The sequence below is a fragment of the Pelophylax lessonae genome (genome assembly GCF_965119305.1).
Source record: "Pelophylax lessonae genome assembly, chromosome: 1".
Classification (NCBI taxonomy): Eukaryota; Metazoa; Chordata; class Amphibia; order Anura; family Ranidae; genus Pelophylax; species Pelophylax lessonae.
In genome coordinates, this window is record NC_138768.1 from 692,572,607 (window position 1) to 692,599,391 (window position 26,785).

General features: G+C 42.2%; 1 protein-coding gene across 1 annotated transcript in view; it reads left to right on the forward strand.

Annotated features, from left to right (window-relative positions):
* The first annotated feature begins 948 nt into the window (after positions 1–948).
* Positions 949–26,785, forward strand: part of ANXA10 (annexin A10) — a 94,070-nt gene continuing 68,233 nt past the window's right edge. Inside the window, exons 1-2 of the mRNA XM_082246224.1 lie at positions 949–1,013; positions 24,730–24,814. Of these exons, the coding sequence (XP_082102350.1) occupies positions 996–1,013; positions 24,730–24,814 (103 nt within the window). The 5' untranslated portion in view covers positions 949–995. The remainder of the gene's footprint in view (positions 1,014–24,729; positions 24,815–26,785) is intronic.

A 26,785-nucleotide genomic window follows, 5' to 3' on the forward strand; every position in this document is an offset into this window, starting at 1 on the left:
GTTATTTGGACCAGCTTGGGTAAAACAAACTATTTAGAGTTAAATTAAATCTGGAAGTTAGGCTTTAAAATTGAAGGGAACTGCATATCTCACTTCCATCACAAATCTCAAAAATAAAGGGTTTTCTTTTTTCAGGATATTGAGCAGAGATATGCATATCATTCCTTTTTCTTTTGAACAACTGCACACCAGAACCACTGAGTTACAGGAGATACAGCCTAATGTACAACATTGTGACTAAAAAGTCTTCCGTTACCTAACTTCCTCAACCAAACTTGAGTGAGGTGGGGTTTACTGTTAAGAGCTTGGGTTTAATTGAAAACTGTTTTGCTTAATACACATCTTAATTACTTTGGACTAGAACCATTCTTGCAATCATAGAAAATCAAATAACAAGGGAAGGTTGAGAAGATACCCAATTAATAATTTTTTAAAAATCTGAGAGGTATCTTATTACAAATGGAACTGAATGGTATTCCATTAGTGTACATCAACCTGTGACTGCCCCAATAAAAAAATAAAAAATAATTTTCATATATAAAATAATAATTATTTTCCAAAACAGCAAGCTATGTTTTATTTTGTTCTAAAAATATAGATTATTTTCATATTTACCAATCACTAGCGCTGAGTCTTACACTAAAAAAAAAAATAATCTTAATGCATAGTGACAATATAATTTGTCACAGAATTAATGATTAACGAGAGTCTTTTTAGGAACACTGCGAGCTGATTGGTTGTCTCCATATCTGTTACAGGTAAAGCAAAGATTACGTTTATTTGTATTACACAATGAATTTGTTACTTGATACATGACTGATGGTTTAGCACACAAACCTGGTACCAAAAAGTGCTTTTCTTTGTTTTAAGCAAACTGAATTTGATTAGTGTGTGCCTTTTATTATCAGATTGGGTGGAGCAGAGCATTCTTTACATGGGTTTGCAGTCCTCTTTACTAGTTTTCTGCTGTGCTGCGTGAGAAAACCTACTCAACAATGTTTGGAGGACAATTTGTAAGTTAATTTATTTTCTAATATTTCTGAAGCATTACATAATTATTTTGTGAATCTTAAATACTAGTACAGCTATACATAAAATGCAGTGATATATCTAACATCATTCTGTACCAATTTTTACAACTGCAGGAGCCGCAAGTTAAAATCATCTTTCAAATGTTTCTCCTTGCAAAGATCACACAATGATCTTCAAGCACGTTTGAATATCTTAATAAATGATAAAGATCATTTGTGAAATATAAGCACATATTTTAATATTTAAGTGATTCTGTGTGAAATGAGTACACAAAAACTTTAAACAACGGAGATAATCTATATAATGTTTCCTGGGGAATATTTTGCATGCAAATTTAAAAAAAATGGAGTCAGATTGTAAAGCATATGTAAACAGGATGAATTAAAGTCATTAGTTTTAAAAATATGCAAATTTGAAGGCATTTACAAGAGTCAGTAGATAAATATCTAAATGCATGTCGAGATGGCCTTAGAACTCTCCATTAAAGGGAATCTGTCACAGGGCTGATTAATATGCACATTCAATTTAATATGTTTATTCTAAATCTGTCATTGCCTGGATTGAGCAGCACAGATTGGTCCTAACTGTATGCAGTGTCTATGTGGCTTATTGCAAAGGTGTCAGAGGTTAAGACTTGTCGCCTTTATTTATTTTTTTTATTTAGTACAGGTACTTACTGTATATAGTGCCATAAATCTTACACAGCTCTTTACATATATATTGTCACATACTGAACAAAACCATAACCTTCCACAAATAAAAGAAAATTGCTTTTACAAATTACATTTTATGTATAATTCCTCAAAACTACAAATTAATGTGTATTGGAAACCATAATTTTTTGGTTTTGGATAATGTTGTTTCTTTTCTGTTTTAACTGTCTTGAATTTACAATACGTGATTTTATTGACAAGGATCCAGTTAGTATTTTGTAGTATTAGTTGATAAATGATTTCGATTTTTAGGTTTTAAGGTTTGTCAGAGATGACTGATCTAAGATATCTGTTCCATACTCACTACTTCCTGGGTCCATTGCTTCATTTGGATATAAAATTATCATCTGATTTTGAATAAAGAATAAGTATTTTAGAACATATTTTGACCAGTGATTTTTTTTTTTTTTTGTCATTCTAGGCTCAATTCACAAAGAGTTGTTTGTCTCTTTAAAAAATCTAAGAGAAAATAGCTCAGAGCTTTTTTAAACATTTTCTTTTAATTAACAAAAAACACTACTAAAATAAAGCATGAGTTATTTCCTAAAAATGTGAGGTATTTTATGCATGAAACCATTCGGTATTTTATCTTATGATGTCATATCCAGTGGGATGGATACAGTAGAGAAGAATTAGAACCCCTGTCTGTTTTTAGTGCTAATAAAGAGGTAACATTTTTGAAACCGTAGAAATATGCCAAATCACAAGTCAGTGCGGTCCCTGCAGCACATGTATTAACACAAAAGAATAAAGATGACTAGAATACCAGTCAAAGGGAAGATGCTTTCACAGAAGACGTGTGGTGTATCAAAAACAACTTAGTTCAATTAGGTAAATACAAAATTATTTTATAAATGTCTGATTTATTATGATTTAGAAAAATCACACACCCTTTTTCCACCAATAAAAAAGAAAACTTCATTGGGGAGACTTCTCTTCACTCCTGTCCCATAGCCAAAACAGGAAGTGAGAGGAAATCCCTACAAAAATAAAAGAATCCCTTAGGGTCCCCCAGGTCACCAGGACCAGTGTCACCATTGGAAGGTTTTCCCTCTATTACTTTTCTGGGGACAACCCAATATTTGTGATTTTATTTCATTTTTAATGATAATGGTAAACAAGACAAATAGAGAGGGTGAATCTCCCTAATGGGGGAACAGACAGCAATAGACACATGACAGGAGGTCTAATCCATCGCCACTCCATCCAAAACTAAAAAATAAAGTTTTGCATTTAGTTATACTTTATGTAAATCAGGCTCAATGATTCTGTGTTTTTCCATATTTAGGTTTCTATCCATTAGGATCCATTCACACCCGAGCGTATCTTTTTCAGGAGTTTTTCAGGCATTTTTCAGGTGTTTTTCAGGCATTTTGTAAGGCGTCTTTCTTGTGTTTTTTTGCAGGTGTTTGGAGGCAGGCATTGACATCTAACAAAAGCACTTGTAATGTGATAGTGAATTGACATTTTCAGCATCTCATGAGATATCACGAGATATCACAGGATTCGATTATCTCATGAGATATTCTTTAGTGAATTGAGCCCTCTCTTTTGTGCTGAACCAGGAGCTATATTTAAAATATAAAAGGCAGACATTTTCTTTTAAAGCTTTAACCCTTTTGCGCCATGTCTATTCGGCGTACAAATCCACAGCACTGCCTCCAACTGGCCAGGTCCATCCGTCACATTCCTCTTTCTACTATAAGCTCATGGTCACTTCAGTACACATTAGAGGTCTGGTAAAAATGAATTTGTATTGTATGCATTGCACGCAGTTGTTGAGCGTTTGCAGTGCTTTCTCATGTGTAACATTCGGCAGGCGGCATCGTTACAAGCCAGGTCAACTTTGCCAGGGGAGCAAAGCATTGCGTCCCCACCATGTATACACATCTGTCCACAGCCTATTGCAGATTGAGGGGGTGTGGTTGGCCGGTGGCAGAAACGCAGCTCAATCATGCATTTTTGCCACCCCAGCTCCCCCAACTGCAAGATAAGCCTAAGGCTGGCCCAGTGGCGTACCAAGGGGGGGGGCGGGGGGTGGCCCGCCCCGGGTGCCACGCACTGGGGGGTGCCAGCCGGTGTCCTGCCCGGCGTGTTCCGTATCGCTGTGAAGGCAGCTCCTTCAGTCAGCGCCGTGGGGGGGGCGTAACGGCGGCGGGAATAAGGGGCGGAGCCGCGGCGGGATAAGGGGGCGGGGCCTCTGTGGGAAGAAGGGGCGGAGTCTCAGCCTCGGCAGGAAGAAGGTGAGTGCCGAAGTGTGTGTGCTGAATAGGAGGGGGATGGGGCAGCTGCATATGAGGAATTCATCTTTCCCTGGCTCCCTGTCCCCTTCAGTGCTCTCCACCCCCCTGGTTTTCTCTGCCCGCCCCCCAAGTGCTACCTGTCCCCCCCCCCAGTGCTCTCCACCCCCCTGGTTTTCCCTGCTCACCCCCCAAGTGCTACCTGTCCCCCCCAGTGCTCTCCACCCCCTGGTTTTCCCTGCTCACCCCCCAAGTGCTACCTGTCCCCCCCCCAGTGCTCTCCACCCCCTGGTTTTCCCTGCCCACCCCCCAAGTGCTCCCTGTCCCCCCCGTGCTCTCCACCCCCCTGGTTTTCCCTACCCACCCCCCCAAGTGCTACCTGTCCCCCCCACAGTGCTCTCCACCCCCTGGTTTTCCCTGACCACCCCCCCAAATGCTCCCTGCCCCCCCCGTGCTCTCCACCCCCCTGGTTTTCCCTGCCCACCCCCCAAGTGCTCCCTGCCCCCCCCCCAGTGCTCTCCACCCCCCTGGTTTTCCCTGCCCACCCCCCAAGTGCTCCCTGTCCCCCCCCCCAGTGCTCTCCACCCCCCTGGTTTTCCCTGCTCACCCCCCAAGTGCTACCTGTCCCCCCCCCAGTGCTCTCCACCCCCCTGGTTTTCCCTGCCCACCCCCCAAGTGCTCCCTGTCCCCCCCCCCCAGTGCTCTCCACCCCCCTGGTTTTCCCTGCCCACCCCCCAAGTGCTACCTGTCCCCCCCACAGTGCTCTCCACCCCCTGGTTTTCCCTGCTCACCCCCCAAGTGCTACCTGTCCCCCCCAGTGCTCTCCACCCCCCTGGTTTTCCCTGCCCACCCCCCAAGTGCTCCCTGTCCCCCCCCAGTGCTCTCCACCCCCCTGGTTTTCCCTGCCCACCCCCCAAGTGCTACCTGTCCCCCCCACAGTGCTCTCCACCCCCTGGTTTTCCCTGCCCACCCCCCCAAGTGCTCCCTGCCCCCCCAGTGCTCTCCACCCCCTGGTTTTCCCTGTCCACCCCCAAGTGCTCCCTCCCCCCCAGTGCTCTCCACCCCCCTGGTTTTCCCTGCCCGCCCCCCAAGTGCTCCCTGTCCCCCCCAGTGCTCTCCACCCCCCTGGTTTTCCCTGCCCACCCTCCAAGTGCTCCCTGCCCCCCCAGTGCTCTCAACCCCCTGGTTTTCCCTGCCCGCGCCCCAAGTGCTCCCTGTCCCCCCCCAGTGCTCTCCACCCCCCTGGTTTTCCCTGCCCGCCCCCCAAGTGCTCCCTGTCCCCCCCCCCAGTGCTCTCCACCCCCCTGGTTTTCCCTGCCCGCCCTCCAAGTGCTCCCTGCCCCCCCAGTGCTCTCAACCCCCTGGTTTTCCCTGCCCGCGCCCCAAGTGCTCCCTGTCCCCCCCACAGTGCTCTCCACCCCCTGGTTTTCCCTGCCCACCCCCCAAGTGCTCCCTGCCCCCCCAGTGCTCTCCACCCCCCTGGTTTTCCCTGCCCGCCCCCCAAGTGCTCCCTGCCCCCCCCCCCAGTGCTCTCCACCCCCCTGGTTTTCCCTGCCCACCCCCCAAGTGCTCCCTGTCCCTCTAGTGCTCTCCACCTCCCTGGTTTTCCCTGCCCGCCCCCAAGTGCTCCCTGTGTTCCCCCAGTGCTCTCCACCCCCTGCGCCTTCCAACCAACCCTGCAATGCTTTCCAAACCCCCTCTTAATTCTCTCCAGCCCCCCCCACCGTGCCCTTCAGCTCCTCCAGTGCTCTCTGCTTCGCCTGTGCTCTCCGGCCCCCCTAGTGCTCTTCTATCTTCTATCATGTCCTCAGTCTCTGATCAACTCCTGTATCATGTCTGCAGTCTCTGACCATCTACTGTATCATGTCTGCAGTCTCTGACCATCTCCTGTATCATGTCTGCAGTCTCTGACCATCTACTGTATCATGTCTGCAGTTTCTGACCATCTCCTGTATCATGTCCTCAGTCTCTGACCATCTCCTGTATCATGTCTGCAGTCTGACCATCTCCTGTATCATGTCTGCAGTCTCTGACCATCTCCTGTATCATGACTGAAGTCTCTGACCATTTCCTGTATCATGTCTGCAGTCTCTGAGCATCTTCTGTATCATGTCCTCAGTCTCTGACCATCTCCTGTATCATGTCCTCAGTCTCTGACCATCTCCTGTATCATGTCCTCAGTCTCTGACCATCTCCTGTATCATGTCCTCAGTCTCTGACCATATACTGTATTATGTCTGCAGTATATAACTGAGCATCTCCTGTATCATGTCCTCAGTCTCTGACCATCTACTGTATCATGTCTGCAGTCTCTGACCATCTCCTGTATCATGTCTGCAGTCTCTGACCATCTACTGTATCATGACTGCAGTCTCTGAGCATCTCCTGTATCATGTCTGCAGTCTCTGACCATCTACTGTATCATGACTGCAGTCTCTGAGCATCTCCTGTATCATGTCTGCAGTCTCTGACCATATACTGTATCATGTCTGCAGTCTCTAACTGAGCATCTCCTGTATCATGTCCTCAGTCTCTGACCATCTCCTGTATCATGTCTGCAGTCTCTGACCATCTCCTGTATCATGTCTGCAGTCTCTGACCATCTACTGTATCATGACTGCAGTCTCTGAGCATCTCCTGTATCATGTCTGCAGTCTCTGACCATCTCCTGTATCATGTCTGCAGTCTCTGACCATCTCCTGTATCATGTCTGCAGTCTCTGACCATCTCCTTTATCATGACTGCAGTCTCTGACCATTTCCTGTATCATGTCTGCAGTCTCTGAGCATCTTCTGTATCATGTCCTCAGTCTCTGACCATCTCCTGTATCATGTCCTCAGTCTCTGACCATCTCCTGTATCATGTCCTCAGTCTCTGACCATCTCCTGTATCATGTCCTCAGTCTCTGACCATCTCCTGCATCATGTCCTCAGTCTCTGACCATCTCCTGTATCATGTCCTCAGTCTCTGACCATCTCCTGTATCATGTCCTCAGTCTCTGACCATATACTGTATCATGTCTGCAGTCTCTAACTGAGCATCTCCTGTATCATGTCCTCAGTCTCTGACCATCTACTGTATCATGTCTGCAGTCTCTGAGCATCTCCTGTATCATGTCTGCAGTCTCTGATCATATACTGTATCATGTCTGCAGTCTCTGACCATCTCCTGTACCATGTCTGCAGTCTCTATCTATTTATGCTGAAGGTAGGACTGTGCAGGGGAGGCAGAGAGTGCAAAAGGAGGAACTTTGATTAGAGAGACGGGGAGGGGGCAGACGGCAAGGGGCACTGTGATGGGGGGCTGTGAAATTTGTGCAATAAATATTCTTGAAAACATTACAAATTTCTGTGGGTGTTTTTACATTTTAAAGTTGGGGGGGGTGCCAGATATAGGATCCGCCCCGGGTGCCAAATGCTCTAGGTACGCCACTGGGCTGGCCATACATGTTCAACTTTTGTTGTACAATTTTCTGTTAGATTTACCACAAACCACATAATATGAGGTCAAAGCTAAACAACACTTTCACTTGTATCTAATTAGGCAGGCCTTTGTACTACATAGTTGAAGGTAAATTTCAAGAAAATTGTTCAGAAAATTGTAAGAAAATTGCATCGTGTATGGCTAGCCTAAGGCCTTGTTCATGTGAAGCATACTACTACAGGGCCATGTTTAGCTGCAGAGGGATGCAGAGGTGTTCCGTGCATCCCCATGCAGGCAGTCCCATTGATGTAAATTGGGAAACAGCAGCTGCAGGGGAATGCACAACTGTCTGTGCATCCCTGTGCAGGCAGTTTCATTCATGTCAACTGGGATGCAGCGGCTGCAAGGACACAGCCACTGCATCGAACTTGACATCCGTGTGGTTGCATGTCTCTGAACTCACAGTGTCTATGTTTGGGGCTATGCACCTACACCCGCATGGATGTCAGATCTGTCCTTGTAGATGCTGAATCCCAATTGACATTATTAGTACTGCCTGCACGGGGATGCACAAAATACCTGTGCATCCCCATGCAGGTAAACATATGCCCTCAATGGGCATATGCTTTAGCACACCCCACTGAATGAGGTCTTAGTAGGAATTTAGCAGGAATTATGTAAGTTATATTGTGTTTATGTGTGCAAATAAAGATTTTAGGGGTTTTAGTGAAAATAGTGATTTGATAAACATTTGTGCAATTATCTTAAAAATCAGAAGCACCTTATTTTTATTTTACAGATCATGTTTTTAGAAAATATATGGTTTGGGTGGCCTTTTACAAATTCTGAAAGCTGTAAGGGAAAAATGAAAACCTTCCGATTTTTTGAGAAATTTGGATATTTACATTTTTGCGTACGTTTAATTTTCACCATTTCGTAAAAAAGGAACTCTTTAAAAGTAACAAATATTTGTTATTTATTAACTCAATACAGGTTAAGCTTTTATATTTAGTAGGAATTTTGTAAAATTTGCTGTGTAATTTATCTGCTAAGAGTGATTTTTAGCAAAAATATGCTTTTGATAAACATTTGTGCAAATATCCTGGTGCCTTAAAAATCAGTAGCAACTTCTTTTTTATTCTACTGGTCCTGTACTTTTAGAAAATGTATGGTTTGGGGGGTCTTTTACAAATTAAAAAATGCAAAATGGTCTGGCAAGCTGAGTTTAAAAATGGAGTGCAGGGCATGGCAACGAAAGGGTTTAACTTTTCTAAATTGACTACATGTAGGCATGTGCTAGGGAAGTTCATGGTTTTGCATGATCAGCAGTGCATCATGTGAACAGTGAATTTTTAAACATTTAAAGTGAGACAATAAAAATGCCCAATTTCTTTAATTAACATGAGGAGTGCTTTAATTCTTCCTGTCAATGGGTGCATCGATGTAATGTATAGAAAATGTTAATATTCTGACATTTACAATGCAAAAAATGTGTTTTAATTTGACAAGAAATTACATTTTTCCACTGGAAGCTTTGTTTCTTACCTTTTTTTTGTTTAATACAACAGAGACCCTTCTATAGGTACACCAAAATTCATAGCAAATTGGAAGATCTTTGGAGGGATCTGTGTGTGTGTTCTTCAAGAACCTGGCAATAATTAGTCATTTGCCAGAAATGTAACTGTATCATTTCTTTCATCAACAAGACAGCCCCCTATGTTGAGGGCATATGGCCTGGTATGGTTCAGGAGAAGGGACACATACTCATCCTCTACTTCTCATCCATTATCCATGACCAATCCTGACGCTTCTCCTCATCAAATGTCATCTCCCCAAGCTGTCATCAGCTATAAAAGGAAAGGAGCAAGGAAAGTGGTGAGATCATTGGCCAAATACTGTATGGCCCCACCTCTTTGCTTATATGGTCAAGGTTTCCTGCAATGTAATTTCAATGGTGCCCGTGAAGTCAGTGGTTGCTGATAATGCTGCAGATGCCAGTACCTGCCACTTCTATATGATGTCGAGTTCTCACCGATCAGCTGGCCGTGCAAACACAAGTTTGGGCGTTTGAACTGACAAATTTCCATCCAAACCTAGGTTCGGACTGAACCATTAGCCTATCCCTATTTTTCACAGCAGTAAAACAAACCTTGACCATAGCATAGTCATCCTAAATAACAAAGTAATCATGTTTTGGAAAATATGGCTGCCTTGGATCATACACTACTACTCAGATAGCTTTAATCTTTTCTCTGTTTAAAGAAGTGGTATGCAAAAGGGATCTTAAAGCCAGAACCCCTTCTGCAAACCACTTCCCCTCCATTTCCATGGTCACTACTCTCTACACTGCTTCACCTACACCTTTCTCTTTTTCTTCTTATCTTGCACAGACTTAGATCCCTGACACTCTGGCACATTGTGTACCTTGTTGTTTAGCTACAAAGAACCTAATAAAACTACCTGTTTTCCCAACTTATGACCCTGGCTACTAAAGGTCTGTTGAACCAAATAACCATGCACTTCATAGCTGTTCTAAACCACAAGTCAATTTATTAGATCAAACCCAAGGTATTGTCATCAACTATATTTTCTTTATCAAACCTATTAAGTTGTCTTAATATGTGGTTCTGATTTCATTACCAAGGGTAAAATTACAGTCAGTATTTTATTTCCAGAACACAGCACTGATTTTAAGGGGGGAAAGTGCTATGTGCACTAGCAACAAGCCTTTCTAAGTGCAGGTGAGTTTACTTCTTTAAAGCGGAGTTCCACCCAAAAGTGACACCTTTTAGGGGGAAGGAGGGAGCAGGTACCTGTTTTTGACAGGTATCCGCCCCTGCTACCGGTGGACTGGATTGCGGTGAAGTACATTGCAATCCCTGCCCCTTCCTCCAGCCGCCACGACATTCAGAATGCACAGCGTGCTTCATGCATGTGCAGTAGGGAACCAGCCATGAAGCTGCACGGCTTCACTGCGAGGTTCCCTTCCCAGCAATGGCAGCGGCAGCACCTGACGAAAACATTGGCTGGGGTGTTGACATCGCTGTATTCCAGGACAGGTAAGTGTCCTAATATTAAAAGTCAGCAGCTACAGTATGTGTAGCTGCTGACTTTTCATTTTTTTTTTCTGGTGGCAGAAATCCACTAATAAAAACTCACTGAAACAAAAAAAAAAAACATCCCCTCCATACATTTTGTGGTAACAATTAAAAATTTGGGATTTACTGTCTGAAAAGGGGCAAGCACCTAATTCAGTCCTAACAAAGGTTTGCCCACACACTTACCCTCTCCCCCAAAACCTGAAGGGCCTGGTATGAATTAGGGGGGAGTTTATTAACATTTATATCAGACCCTCAACTAGGATAAGGGTCTTGTAAAGATGAATGTAATTCCTAGCTAATTTGTTTGCAAACAGAATGAAGTAGGTAGGATCTGTAAGTTTGCCCGCAATTAAAACACACTTTTTTCTTTGTAAATGTCAGTTTTGCTGTAGTAGGTTATATAAATCATAGAAATTAGTCAATTCACCTCCTTGGACATACTATGTATGTCCCGAGAGTGAAGAGTTTAAAACAAGCGCAAAGCTGCAGTAACAGCCATTACCATTTATTTTGTCTATTTGGCCAGCTCCCAGCTGTAATGTAAAGCAATCTGGGCAGCTGTATATATGTTGAAAATCCCTTGCCTAATAGCCTATTCATGTTTAACATTTTGTCATCGATTGACTTCAGAGGGGTGTAGATTCTGTATCTGAGCTTTTTAAAGGAGAAGTATAGCCAATATTTTTGGGGATCACAGGGTTCATTCTGCTTTAGCCTCCTGTCAGCTGACATCACAGAGCCGGTCCAGGCTCTGAAAAGATCCCGACCATTTGGTCGTTATCCATCCCAGATACCTGGAATGGCAGTTGGCTCAGATTCTCAGAGAGCCAATAAGAGCCTGAACCAACCGTTTCCACCCTCTCTCTACAGTCCAGTGCTCCAGTGAGTGCTGGAGGAGCAGAGCAGCTTTCTGCAGCCTGAAGACTGAGAGGTGAGAGATCAACAGTGTTTGATCGCTCAGTTCTCAGTCTGGAGCCAGCAGGGGATAGATGCAACATCGAAAGGATGCTGTATCCACCTAGGTGAGTATATATATTATTTTTTCACAAATCCCAAACTTCTCTTTTAATGTTCGCTGAATTGGTGTATGATCAGCTTATTATTACCAGTGAGGAGGACTTTCAAATTCTAAATACAAGTAATTAAAGTAGAGAGGAAGTGGAAAGCAGCAGGTCATTAACAACCATCTATGATTCAAAGGATAAAGGGGTTCCTGCTACAAGAGTCAGGTCTACTATCCCACCAAGCACTGAATAACCTACTGTATTTCAGCAGCCAAGCACAAGCAATGCAGTACATCCTGGTGAAAAATGTGATAGGCAGTAAGGAAATTGGATGTGTAACGTATGTCCCTTGAAAGCCTGAAGGTGCTATTTGGATTAATGGTCCTTCTATGAATCTAGGTATTAGAAAAGTCAGTAAAAAAGCAGGTGTAGTGTAATTCTAAATATTTCTGTGTGATAGAAATATTCTATTATTTGACATCCTTGCATCCAAATGGTCTTTAATAAGTGTTTCCATTGTACTGGTGCTCAAGGGCCTCCAAAAATGTAATAAGTAGTCAGGAATTTAAAAATGTAATTTATGCCCCTTGCCTGAAAGTGTTCCTTGGATTTTGGTCCACTCTATGCTGCTAAGCAGTAAAAAGGTCTCACATATGTGGTATCCCCCATACAAGAAGTGGCAGAATGTGTTTTGGGGGCTAATTCTAAGTATTCCCATGCTGGATGTTAAAAAAATTAATAGACAACCTAGTGTAAAGAAAATATATTGTCCGTTTTCTATTTTACAAAAACTTTTGGCAAAAAAGCAATCTTTAAAAGATGCTCACTGCTTTTTAGAAAATACATTGGAGTGTCTGCTTTTCAAAATGAGGGCATTTTGTGGGTGTTTCTACTGTCCTAACACTCTAGGGCCTCCAAAAGTGTGACAGGTAGTAAGTAAATTAGATGCCCCTTGAAAGCCTGAAATTGCTCCTTAGTTTACATTGTTTTGTAAAAAAAATACATTTATGTTTTCTTTTCTTTCTTTCATTTTTAAAAGACTTGTGGCAAAAATGTGATCTTCAAAACACTGACTATTCCACTTAATAAATATAGTAAAGGGCCTGCTTTTCAAAATGTGGTCATTTTGTGGATGTTTTTACTGTTCTGGTACTTCAGGGCCTCCACAAATGTAATAGGTAGTCAGGAAATCAGATGCTTAATTTATGAAATGTTTTAAAGCCTGAGGGTGCTCCTCGGATTTTAGTGCCCCTATATGCATCAAGAGAGCAAAAAGGTCTTACACATGTTATTTCCCCATACTTGGGAGGAGTAGAAAATTGTGTTTTGTGGTATAATTGTAAGTATGCCTATACTCTGTGGTAAAATGTAGTATTTACTTTTGTAATTTTTCAAACAAAGTGGCAAAAAATACAACTTAAAAAAGCTCACCATGCCTCCTACTAAATACCCTGGAACATCTACTTTTTAAAAAGGATTATTTTGTAGGTATTTGTACTGTCCTGGCATTTTAGGGCCTCAAGAAATTAGATAGGCAGTCACAATTGAGATAGGCAGACAAATTTTAACATATACGAACACCTTAGTTTCTGAACTAACTTTTACACGGTCTAAATAATATATACTTATCTGGGTTTATTTTTAACCAAAAAAATGGAGCAAAATACATTTTAGCCTAAATGTATGATGAAAGATTATTTATTTGCAGTTTTATAACAGAAACTAAGAAAAAATGTTTTTTTTTTTTGTTTTTTTTTTAATGTTCAGGCTTTTTCCCCATATATAAAAATGTAAAAATCCAGTGGTGATCAAATACCACTAAAAGAAAGCTCTATCCGTCTCAAAAAATATATATATAAAATGCATTTGGATACAGTGTTGCATGAATGAGTAACTGTCAAAGTATCAAGAAGTATTCCTAAACAGGAACGGTGAATACCATACCAGTCTGCATGGTTAATGTGCATTTTTATTTTAGTCTTAGAGTGGAAAGGTACTAGAACACCTGTCAATTTCTAATGCTAACTGTACCCCCATTAGGAAGAGTCACCCTCTCTATTTGTCCGGTGTATTGTTATCATTGAAAGCGGGAAAAAAAAGAAAATCCCAAATCTTTGGTTTACATCAGAATACTAATAGTTGGGAAATCTTCTAATGGGGACTCTAGTTCTGTTGACCCTGTTGACACATGGTGATTTCCTCAATGTGAAGGGATTTCTTCTAACTTCCTTTTTTGGCTACGGAACAGGAAGTGAACGGAAATCTCCCTAATGGGACACAGATGGCAAAAAAATAAATTGGCAGGGGTTTTAACCCTTTCTTACTCCATCCAAAATAAATAATAATAATAAAAAAAAAGTTTTGATTTTAGTTCCTCTTTTAAGCTTAAAAAGACAAAAAACACAGTCAAAGTGTTAGCCTAGTTTCATGCACACACGTATGTAGGCTTACACAAAAAGTTGTGTCAGAACACACCAGAGGTTACAGGAAATATTTTAAATGTATTACCTATTTAGAAGCTTTGGATTTTTATTCATGTTCTCTCATGCCACTATTCTTTTTCATTAGGTGACTAATAGTCACATTGTAGCACAAAGTAAGATAAGTTCATTACTTACATAAGGGATTGGTCACTAACCAGAAGATGACTTTGTGATAAGGTATATCCAATTTCAAATGAAGGTATGCATAACTATATGAAAACAAAGACTTCAAGACTTTGTATTTGAGAAATTTGAATATAGACTGCTGCTTGTGCAGGAAGCTGCAGCCAACATTTTACAGATGTTTAAAACTGAGGTCGTGAGCTTCTATAATCCACGAGTCAAGTGGTGGGTCACAATTTTCAATTAAAAATATCAGACAATTCTATAGCTATTATAATGAAGCCAAGAAAAAGCATGCAGAAAAAAACAGATAACTCCCTTTTTATTTCTTAAACACTTAAAGACTAATTAGATCTGTATTTCAGTGGCATTTATTAATCACTGGGTTTCTATGTTTTTGCTATATTAAAGTAAAAAAAGCCTGGAAATTTTGGAAAAAAAAAAACATTTTTCTTAGTTCTGTTACAAAACTTTTCAAATAAATAATCTTTCTTCATAAATGTAGGCCAAAATGTATTCTTCTATATTTCTTTCGTGAAAATAAACAAATGTCTGTTTATTATTTAGGCTTTGTGAAAGTTATAGAGTCTACAAACCATGGTATATATATAGTATTTGAAAGAAGCATCTGATGTTCTGCTTATCTAGTTTTTTGAGGCTCTAAAATGCCAGAACAGTACAAATTTCCCCCAAATTACCCATTTTTCAAACGTAGACAGTCCATGGTATTTAGTAAGAGGCATGATGGTTACTAAGACAGTGGAAACACAACATTATCAAATTGTGGAAAGCAAACATCCCAACGTATTTTCTAAAAGGCATAGTGAGTCCTAAGAACTCACATAGTATCCTGAAGTACTAATTGCAACAATCATACATACAATATAAGAACATCAAAGAAGTAGAGCCACTGCAGCTGCCAATGCACAATATACTTGTTACAGCATTGTGAACTTTGCAAATGCATTTTATAACACAAAGTTGTCAATTATTAAGGTACAGTAACCCCACAGCATGGACATACTTGGACATACCTAGAATTACACTCCCAAAACACATTCTGCTTCTCCTCTCGAGTATGGGGATAACACATTTGTAGAACCTTTTAAATGTTTGAAATAATTAGGTACCCAACATTGCATCTCGTGTTATACAAAAAACAAGCAACACTGTATAGAAAACATTGTACTGTAATCATTGCCTCTGTACAAGTGGTCAGGGAATACAGTTTAGTGTAGCTTCACCCACAGCAGTCCCTGTTCCGAAAAGCCAAGCAGGCCTAACCTATTGCTATGTGGCTGCCCTCATAGCACAATTCCATGCTCACTGGCCAGGAAATACAGGAAGCTGGACAAAGGGTGAACAAATGTGTACCTGTGGTACCAGTAGTGCAGTTGTCACAAAGGATGGGTGGGACTGGTATCTTGCAGGAACCTAGTCAATGGGACATGCAGATGGATCAGTATTGTTAGTAGGCAGAGATGTGGTTAGCAAACAGGCAAAGGATAGGTCCAGGCAACAGACAGAGACGTGGTCAGTATGTAAGCACAGGATCAGTCCAGGTGGCAGGCAGAAATTTGGTTAATAGACAGGCCAGGGCCAGTTCAGGAAGCAGGCAGAGTTGTGGGTCAGTATACAGGCAAAAGACCAGTCTGGGTGGCAGGCAGAAACATAGTTAATTAACAGGACAGGGTAAGTTCAGGCAACAGGAAGGGACATTGTCAATAGCAGGCAAAAGATCACTCTGGGTTGCAGGTAGAAACATGGTCAATTAATGGGCAAGAGTCAATTCAGGTGGTCAGTATGCAAGCAAAGGATCAGTCCTGATGGCAGGCAGAAAAGTGGTCAATAAACAGACTAGGGTCAGTTCAAGCGTTAAATCGGCAGGCAGAGACGTGGTCAGTATGCATGCAAAAGAAAAGTCCAAGCAGCAGGCAGAAACATTGTCGATTATTAGGCTGGGGTCAGTTCAGGCAGCAGGCGGAGATGTTGTCAATAGGTAGGGCTTCATCATTTGATCATTAAAATCTACACCTCCCATGTATAGCTTATTTTCCTGAATGCAAAGGGTTTTTGGCCCAGATCTTACCTTTCCTGAGTTCCTACTGAGGTGTCTTGCAGGATGAAAGAAAGGACATAGACATCTTGCTTATCCTTTACATTTTTTGTCAAAAACTTCTTATTGTGCCCATTTGCTACCTCCCCCTTTTTCAGCTTTGTGGTAACCAATTTTTACAGAAAGGCCTTGCGATTTGATTGTATTGTACTACTAGTTACAGTTTACTGCAGAAAAAGGTGTTGGAAAAGTGGCACACTGATATAGAAATTGTCCACATAGAGAAGGTATGTCTGATGGAATAAGGGTGACACTATTTTTCCACTGTTGTCCATATTAGTTGGGCATCCTGGGGACTCCAGATGGCATTTTCTCCCTTCGTAAACACAGTCATTTGTGTTGTACACTGTGGTCCTCTCACAAAATTGATATAACTGCACCCCATATCTTACACATTACTAGGGAGATACAGTTTGATGCTCAGTCTGCCTGTAAAATGTATTAGGGACTCATCAATGCAAACATTTTTTGGAAAAATAATTGATAAGTGGCCTAATTTTGTTAAACATATCTAATGTGGGGTGACTTCAGGGAGGGCACAGGAAATTGTTAAAAAAATGTGTGAATCTAATAATTATTTTATAGGATGTTCTGTTTTTAATACAATGACATATGGTGAATGGGGAGTGAAACCTAATATGACTACAGTTCATTTTTTTTCTCATGTTTGGGGTAAGACCAAGAAAGATTTTAAATTTGTCCACTGTGATAGACTTCCACTCAAATGGTATGGCATAAAAGGAATTAGGACCATTGACAATGTACTGTTGGACATACAGTTTACATTAGTCCACAGTTACATTAATTAATTATTGACTGATTCACAATTGTACAATTTTCTAACTGAATTTCTGGTTGGGCTGTAAATGGGTGGATGATATGCACTTCTGAAGTAGAGGGCAGCCACAACAGATTTGAAAGTGCCTATGGGCCACTAGAGTGAGCCCTATTTCTTTGTAGCTGATGCTGTAACACCCCACTAATTGTGCTTGCTATTTCGCCAGGATATGCTGCACTACTGGTGCTTGCCACTTCACCCTAATTTACTGCACTACTGATGCTCTGATGCTTGCCATTTCACCAGGATGTACTGCAGTACTGATGCTTGCTTGATGCAGTTCAGTAGGAGGTCCAGCATGCTTGACTCTTAGTAGGGACCTTTTCATCCTATGAATCAGAGGTGGTCATTCCACGCAGTATTTCACAGGATCATATTTTGAATCAGTCAGACACTGAGAGCTCCTCCCCGCTACTCATATCATTCTTGTTCAGAATTTTAAAGGCCTCCTCATCTGTGCGCCTTTTTCGGGACATGTTGGGACTGAGCTGGTGACACCTACACTGGTGTGGCAGTGATCGGAAACACTGTTGCTGGCTCACACTGGTCTGCTGGCAATCAGGAGCACTATTGGTGGTGTACACTGGTCTGGCGTCACAGACACTGGTCTGGTGGCAATCCGAAGCACTGTTGCTGGTGTACAATGTTCTGGCAACACTTTCACTAATGTCACTAATGATTATCAACACTGTTGCTGGCTTATACTGGGCTGGTAATACCTACACTGGTGTGGCAGTGATCAAGAACACTGTCACTGGTTTACACCACTCCAGCAGCAATTAGGAAGACTGTTGCTGGTATACACTAGTCTGTCGGTGATCAGGAACACTGTTGCTGGTGTAAACTGGTCTGGCATCACTGACACTGCTTTGGCTATGATCAGGATCATTATTGCTGGCGAACACTGGTCTGGCGTCATTGACAGTGGTATGGATGCACTCTGGGACAGTGGCTGGTTGCACTGATTTAATTACACTCCGCTGATGACACTTGGGACTAGTGTGGCTAGTGATCAGTGACTTTGCTGCTGGCTGCATTGGTTTAGTGACACTGGGAATGATGTGGATAGTAATTAGGGACACTGTATGTGGCACTGTATTCAGTGTCAATATCAATATAAATTCTGATATGATCTACTTGAGAAGGGCTGCAGGTGTGTATGTAGGGAGTAATGGGTAGGGATAGGCCGAACACCTCCCTGTTCGGTTTGCACCAGAACATCTCAAACAGGAAAAAAGGTCTAGCAAACATGCAAACTCTAATAAAGTCTAAGGGACACGGATATGAAAAATCCTAATTTTAAAGGCTTATATGCAAGTTTTTGCCATATAAATTGTGTGGAGACATGGGTACTGCCCTAGGGGACATGTATCAATGCAATTTTCTTTTTTTTAACAATTTTAAAGGAGCAGTGATTTTAATGATGTTTAAAGTGAAACAATAAAAATAAAAAATTCCTTTAACCACTTGCCTACTGGGCACTTAAACCCCCCTCCTGCCCAGACCAATTTTCAGCTTTCAATGCTCTCACACTTTGGATGACAATTACTTGGTCATGCAACACTGACTCCATATGAATTTTTTGTCCTTTGTTTCATACAAATAGAGCTTTCTTTTGGTGGTATTTAATCACCACTGGGTTTTTTATTTTTTTGGCGATATAAATGAAAAAAGACTGAAAATTTTGAAAAAAAATTAATTTTTCTTAGTTTCTGCTATAAAATTTAGCAAATGAGTCATTTTCCTTCATAAATTTTGGCTAAAATTTATACTGCTACATATCTTTGGTAAAAAAATAACCCAAATAAGTGTATATTATTTGGTCTGTGTTAAAGTTATAGAGTCTACAAGCTATGGTACTGATCATTGAAAATTGATCACACCGGATGTACTGACAGCTAGGGATTAGCTTCGAGTTCTAGTCGAGGCTACGTTCCACTCGAACATCGGTCGTTCGATCGTTCATCAAATGACAAACAAATGTGCTTCTTCGCGGGAAATTAGAGTTTCCCATAATGCACTGCACGCGCGCCGCTCGTGCAGCACATTATGTGATTGGCCAAAGTTTGCACCCTGACCTCATGCTTTGGCCATTCAAATAATTTCTGCCATGATTGGACTTAAGGCAGGCTGCCTTTAGCCAATCATGGCTCAGGGGCCAAGTACACACCCCACACTACATAAAGGCTGCGTGTAGTGTCATTGTGCGGGCAATGAGACAGGGACAGGCACGCGATTCAGGCAGGGAGAGAGTAGTTTTTTTTGAGTCAGACAGTGCAGAGAGACATTCCTAGCAGTGTAGGAAGGGCCAGGTTCCTGTGTGAGGTAGGGAGAGATTTATTTCTTTACATCATATCAGACAGTATAGCGCCAGTGAGTCAGAAGCAGTGTAGGGAGGGCCAGGTTCCTGTGTGAGGTAGGGAGAGCTTTCTTTCTTTACATCAGATACCAGTCACAGTATTGTTCATCGGTCAGTTTCTGCAACATTCTATAATATTCACAGACCTATAGGAATAGAGATCACTTCAGATATCAGCCAGAGTAACCATTGCTCAGTTGTGGATATTTCTAATGGGAACACAGACCTCTAGGAATAGAGATCACTACAGATATCAGCCAGAGTAACCATTGCTCAGTTGTGGAACTTTCTATAGGCATCGCAGACCTCTAGGAATAGAGATTACTTCAGATATCAGCCAGAGTAACCATTGCTCAATTGTGGAACTTTCTTTAGGCATCACAGACCTCTAGGAATAGAGATCACTTCAGATATCAGCCAGAGTAACCATTGCTCAGTTGTGGAACTTTCTATAGGCATCACAGACCTCTAGGAATAGAGATCACTTCAGATATCAGCCAGAGTAACCATTGCTCAGTTGTGGAACTTTCTATAGGCATCACAGAACTCTAGGAATAGAGATCACTTCAGATATCAGCCAGAGTAACCATTGCTCAGTTGTGGAACTTTCTATAGGCATCACAGACCTCTGGGAGTAGAGATCACTTCAGATATCAGCCAGAGTAGCCATTGCTCAGATGTGGAGCTTTCTATAGGCATCACAGACCTCTAGGAATAGAGATCACTTCAGATATCAGCCAGAGTAATCGTTGCTCAGTTGTGGAACTTTCTATAGGCATTGCAGACCTCTAGGAATAGAGATCACTTCAGATATCAGCCAGAGCAACCACTGCTCCTCCTCCTCCATGTCCTCTTCTGCTCAATTCTCCTCTGCAGCAGCAGTGCGTTCAAGGGTCTACGCAAGCAGTCAGGATAAAAGATGCCATGTTGTGCTTCAGTTGGTCTGTCTAGAGGATAGGAGTCATACCGGTGCAGAGATTTGGTCAGCCCTGCAGAGGCAGGCTCAGAGATGGTTGATGCCATGACAGCTTGAGCCAGGAATGGTTGTATGCGACAATGGCACCAACCTTCTCTCCGCCCTCCGACAGGGACACTTGACACATGTTCCATGCTTGGCACATGTTCTGAATCTGGTGGTGCAGCGTTTCTTGACCAGATACCGGGCTTCCAAGATCTCCTGAGGCACGCCAGAAAAGTCTGTGCCCATTTCCGCCGTTAGTTCAATGCCAGTGCTTGCTCATTTGTGACATGCCCACCAGGTGGAACTCAACGTTGGCAATGCTGCAGCGGCTTCACACGCAGCACAGGGCCATCAATGAGTGCAAAAAGTGGTCACCACCTCCACCTATAACTGGTCTTAATGGTAAGAAGCACTGGAAGGGCGGACGCAGGTAAAAAAAATAAAGAAATTTCCAGTCACAACTTACCAACCAGCCAGCGACCAACCGAATAGACCTGTCTAACAGTATGCATTAAAAACAGGGGTTTCGTTGCACACAATTGCAAATACATGTGTAAGCTGCAGGCCCCGCCAAGGCACCCTGTAATCTGCAATCCCTAACTCTACAATTTAAAGAGTCTCCACAATGGGAGCACATGCATTCTAATGGGATAGATGGAGGACAGGTGACTAGAGGGAGCCCACCCCTCCTTAAAGGCACAGGGTCACACTGAACACACAGCACATTGCACAATGGCAGCAAAGGTGTCAGTGCGTTGCCTGGCTCAATATAGATATCAACGATAATGCAAAAAGTGATCACCATCTCCACCTATAACTCGTCTTAATGGTAAGAAGCACTGGAAGGGCGGACGCAGGTCAAAAAAACAAAGAAATTTCCAGTCACAACTTACCAACCAGCCAGCGACCAACCAAATCGACCTGTCTAACAGTATGCGTTAAAAACAGGGGTTTAGTTGCACACATTTGCAAATACATGCATAAGCTGCAGGCCCCAGCAAGGCACCCTGTATTCTGCAGTCCCTAACTCTACAATTTAAAGAGTATCCACAATGGGAGCACATGCATTCTAATGGGATAGATGGAGGACAGGTGACTAGAGGGAGCCCACCCCTCCTTAAAGGCACAGGGTCACACTGAACGCCCAGCACATTGCACAATGGCAGCAAAGGTATCAGTGCGTTGCCTGGCTCAATATAGATATCAACGATAATGCAAAAAGTGGTCACCACCTCCACCTATAACTGGTCTTAATGGTAAGAAGCACTGGAAGGGCGGACGCAGGTCAAAAAAATGAAGAAATTTCCATTAATGAGTACTTGTGTGAGTATGGCACAAGTACAGGGTCAGGGGAGCTTGGTTTTTTTTCGCCACGCCAGTGGCTTTTGGTTAAGGATGCATGCATTGTCCTGTCACCATTTGAGGAGGCCACAAGGATGGTGAGCCGGGATGATGCATGCATCAGTGACACTATCCCGCTAGTCTACCTGCTGGAGCACATGCTGCATGGAATCATTGACAGGGCACTTGAGGCAGAACAGCGGCAGGAAGAAGAGGACTTCCTTTCCTCACAAGGCCCTCTTTATGCAGATATCATTCCTGCAGGGCCACAAAACACACAGGAGGAAGAGGAGGAGGAGGAGGAGGATGAGGATTTTGGCAGCATGGATGTAGAGGAAGAGGATAGCATACAGCAGTCTTCAAGGGATGGTTTTGATTCCCCAGAAACCCCAGGAGTTGTACGTGGTTGTGGAGAGGTGGCTCCTGCTGACAATGTCATCCTTAGTGATCCAGAGGACTCAGAAGCTTATGCCTCCTCCAACTTATGTTGCATGGGCTCCCTCATTCTGCAAAGCCTTCGAAAGGACCCTAGAATTTAGGCTATTAAGAAAAGGGATAATTACTGGTTGGCAACCCTTCTTTATCCACGTTACGCGAGTAAAGTTGCAGAGCTCATCCTGCCTTCGCAGAGGGAGCAGAGGATGAAACATCTTTAGGAGGCCTTGAAAAAAAATTTGTGTACCGCCTTTCCAGACACTGGGAGGTCAACATTACTAGGTCGAGGGGCTCTCCTGAAGACAGACCCCCAAGGGACAGAGGAGGAAGGAACCAAAAGGACTCACACCCTCCATCCTAGTGAGAAGAAAACACACACATAAGTGAAAGGTGACAAATGTGGAAGAAATTAAATAAAGAAATAAGTGGCCGTGCATGGTGCACTGGCCGGGCCCTGAGGCCTGGAAACAAAAATTTGAATTTAGCCAAAAGGCCCAGCCCTAAAAGGCACAGTGCAGAAAAGGTGTTTGGAGACTGTGACCATGTGCTGGTTCACACATTGAGGTCCCACACCAAAGTGTTACTAAGAGCACCTCTGGTGCGACCACTCTCAGAGGGCACAGACACCGCGGAATCTCTGCCTTCCCAGCCCATGGCCAGACAAGGTAGCACGCTCAAACCAGGAGGTAATGGACCGTTCCAGCTTTCTCTGACAGGGCTTACTCCCGGCCCCCAATTACGCTCAGGCACTCTGGTTTCAGCCCCTGCCGATACTAAACTTTCAGGCCCGCATCACCACAGCAGGTTTGCATAGCCACCACCCAACCTTAGTCAGGTCAGATGACAGCACAGCGCCCCCACTAAATCACTGATAAGAACAAATACTACACTTGATCTTAGCCAAAAGACAGAGAAGCGATACACCTACAGCTTCAGGTGAATAACATAGGGTGAAAGCAATATGTTTAAACAAACAAGGTGTGCTTTGACACAGCTGATACACCTGCTGTTTTGCACAGGGAGAGAGCAAAATATGTTTAAACAAACAAGGTGTGCTTTGACATAGCTAATACACCTACTGTCTCTTGTAGAGACCCAACATGGCACTCAGTATCTGTTATAAAAGGAACAGTGCATAAAAATATTTTTACAAATATTGTTAAAGGGGACTTACCAGTCCCTCCGCAGGACTCTCTCTTGTAACAAGAACCCAGTCTTCACCCATAAGAGTGATTTTCTGTCCCTTGCCAACCTTTAAGGACTGGGTCTCCTTGTTTTCAGGGGCCACTCCCTTGGACCTGTAGAGCACCCTGCCGGAGCGCCTTTGGGGCTTGGTTTTACCAAGGGTCCAATTCCCAGGGTCCAGTGCCTAAAAAGGACAACTTTAAATGCAAAACTTCGTATCTCCTTTCCTGAGGCTCAGGTACCATCCTTTTCGTCTTTGACTTTTTTGGATGGATCTGATTTCTAATCCCCTTAGATTCAGAGATCTTTGATAGGAGTTTGTAGCATAATCTTCTTTCTTCTTCTTTGAAAAAAACATAAAAATGTGGAGAGCTTCTCCACCGTGACCATCACCTTTAAGACACTGGCGAAAAAACTGAGGAACTTCCTGTATGGGAGGGGTTATATGGGGGGACTTCCTGTCTGATCGGTTGCCAGTGTCCATTCCCCTATAGGTGGCGTATAACCCTTATAGTAATGAATATGGCTGCTCTGTGTCCCGTGATATACAATAAAGAAAAGGTCTGTGTAAAAGATTTAGTATGGTATAACACTTTTTAATATACTGTATATGTATATATATATATATATATATATATATATATATATATATATATATATATATATAGGTCTATACATCTGTCCAAAAAGAGGGACAACTGAGGAGGAACGAGAGACAGGGGATTTGGTTCCAAAATAGAGACAGTTCCTCCAAACTAAGGACAGTTGGGAGGCATGGCAACCCAAAGACTCTTCCCAAACTAAGAATTCTGGGAACACAGATCCCTGGTCCCTTGCCTTGCTTAATGGTCAATGCGCCTTTTCCCTAATTTACCTTTATATTATTTAATGATGTAGGGTCTGTCAGGTAACGAGAAAGTAGCAGGGGACCAGGAAACTTTACTTTGCCTCTCAACTATTCCCTGACAAAAGGCACATAAATTTCCCCACAGCGGGGATGTTATGTACATAACATAGGGTCCTTCTCCAAAAAAAAAAAGGGGGGGGGGGACTATTGTTAGTCTGACCATTTCTAATTATAGAAATGTTATTTACTGAGGGAATGTTGAGTTTTGCAAATGTTTCATATGATGCCTAATACATAACATTGGTCATGCACATGGGCTATTTAATATCCTTACATTATGCTTCAAGGTCCTTTTTAACCATTTTGCCTACTGATGTATTTGACTTGATCTCAAATGAATCAAAACTCAAATTGTGGAATTTTATCATTTTAGAAACAGTTTGTCAAAATAATATACAGTACATGTTGTTCTGTGAGTCATTATATCAATATGGTTTTACTGATTCTTTGAACTCTTTTTAAATGCAGCAGGTCCAGGGAACAATATTCCCAAATGCGAACTGCAATCCCGTTATGGATGCGCAATTGCTTGGTGGAGCCCTCCAAGGTTTTGGTTAGTATTCATCTATGTTCACATTTAAATAGTGCTTATATGTGGTTTGGACTGCTAAATTACATTTACATGTATTTAAGTCTGATTACAATATGTGCAAAAAATTGGTAAAAAAAAAAATCTCATAACAACCAATCAGTTTATGCTACGAATGTATTTTTTAGATAGTTAGTCCTGGTTTGTTTTTTATGTAGGTGAGCATCAAATTATTCTAGGTCGTGGACATAATATCATATCCGAACACCTAAAGAGACTTGAAGGCACATGCTACCTTTTATAATCTTTTAGGGCTCTTTCACACGGTCCGCCTCCGCAGGCGGATCCGTGTTGCTCAGCGGGGATCGATCTGCGATCCCCGCTGAGCCGGGCGGATGACAGCTCCGTCTCCGCTTGCAGAGCGGAGACGGAGGTGTCTCAGCACCCGCTGCCCTCTATGGGGGATCGGAGGAGAGCGGACCGCTTGTCCGCTCTCATCAGATCCGCTCCGCTCCGATTACTGAACGGATGGAAAAATAGGGTTTCCATCCGTCCAGATTTCAGCACAGGATCGATGCGGATGGCAGCGGGTGTCAGCGGAGGTGTCTCCGCTGACACCCGCTGCCCCATAGAGCTGCATGGAGGATCCGATCAGATCCGCCTAAAAAACTGACAGGCGGATCTGATCGGACCGCCCGTGTGAAAGAGCCCTTAAAGTTGAAACTGACTACCACTAAACAGAGAGATGCAGAGATCAGTTAATCACACTTTAAGAAGTTGTGTTGAATGGTCACATACGGTAACTTAGAAAGACTAATTTTATATATGACGTGAATAAGTGCACTTTACAATAAATGCCTTTTTCTACTGTCTCACACTTTACTGAATATAGTTATAACTTATGCAGTTCTCAGACATACCATAATGTGATGGTCCCAGCTTTCCAATGATTATGGCTTTGTTTGCATACTTTAGAGCAATACTCCATCTAAGCTGACCAGGCCTGCATAGCTATTTTCGATAGATATGAATAGGGCTATCTCTCACCCTTTCATCACCCTTCATTCAGTTGAAGCTGCACTACCACTATCAAATTTACCCTTTATTCCCACTGTATTTTTTCCCTTTTCTTTACTTCTTCTATTCTCTTACTCCTTTTTCATGACCCTTTTGCTTTTATCAGTTCTTAAGTGGTACTCACAGGGTTGTACTCCGGGCCCATTAAAATCTACTTTTGGTTTACTGATTTATTAATCACTTTGTTTTTAAACTAGACTGATAGTCAACAATCTACCTTTCTCTTTCTTTTCAATTCTATGCCATTTTTGACATTTGACGGTCTATTTGATGCTTATATAGCACGATATTGCATTTGAATTTTTATTTGTCTCTTTCAAACTGAAGTAATTAGTTTGTTACCATTTGAATATGTACCACAATCCATGTAAAATTCAGATTGTTCTCCTTTATTTTATTCAAAACAATAAACAAATTTGACAAGGAACAGAGCTATCACTAGAGAGCAGAGTTGTATAAAGTACTCGAAACCCATACTTGAGTAAAAGTACAAGTGCTCGATCAAAAAGTGACTTGAGTAGAAGTGCAAGTGCTCGATCAAAAAGTGACTTGAGTAGAAGTACTAAAGTATTCAAAATTTTTTGTACTTAAGTATTGCAAGTAGTTTTTTTAAAAATGTTGCTACTCAAGTACTGAAAGTAAAAGTACCAGTAGTTTTGAAAAAAAAAATTGCTACTCAAGTACTGAAAGTAAAAGTACAAGTATTGTGTTATGTAGTTATTAAAGAAAGAAGTCAAAAGTTTGAACATCATATTGTTTTTTATTATTTCAAATGCAGCTTTTATTTATACATACAGTAGCACTTATTTTCGTATGCACTGATAATACACGTGTTTTGAGCTTCATGAAACCTGCCATCTACTGTTCTGGCAGTGGTAATTTTTATAATTTTTAACGAGTAACTATGCAGCACAAAAA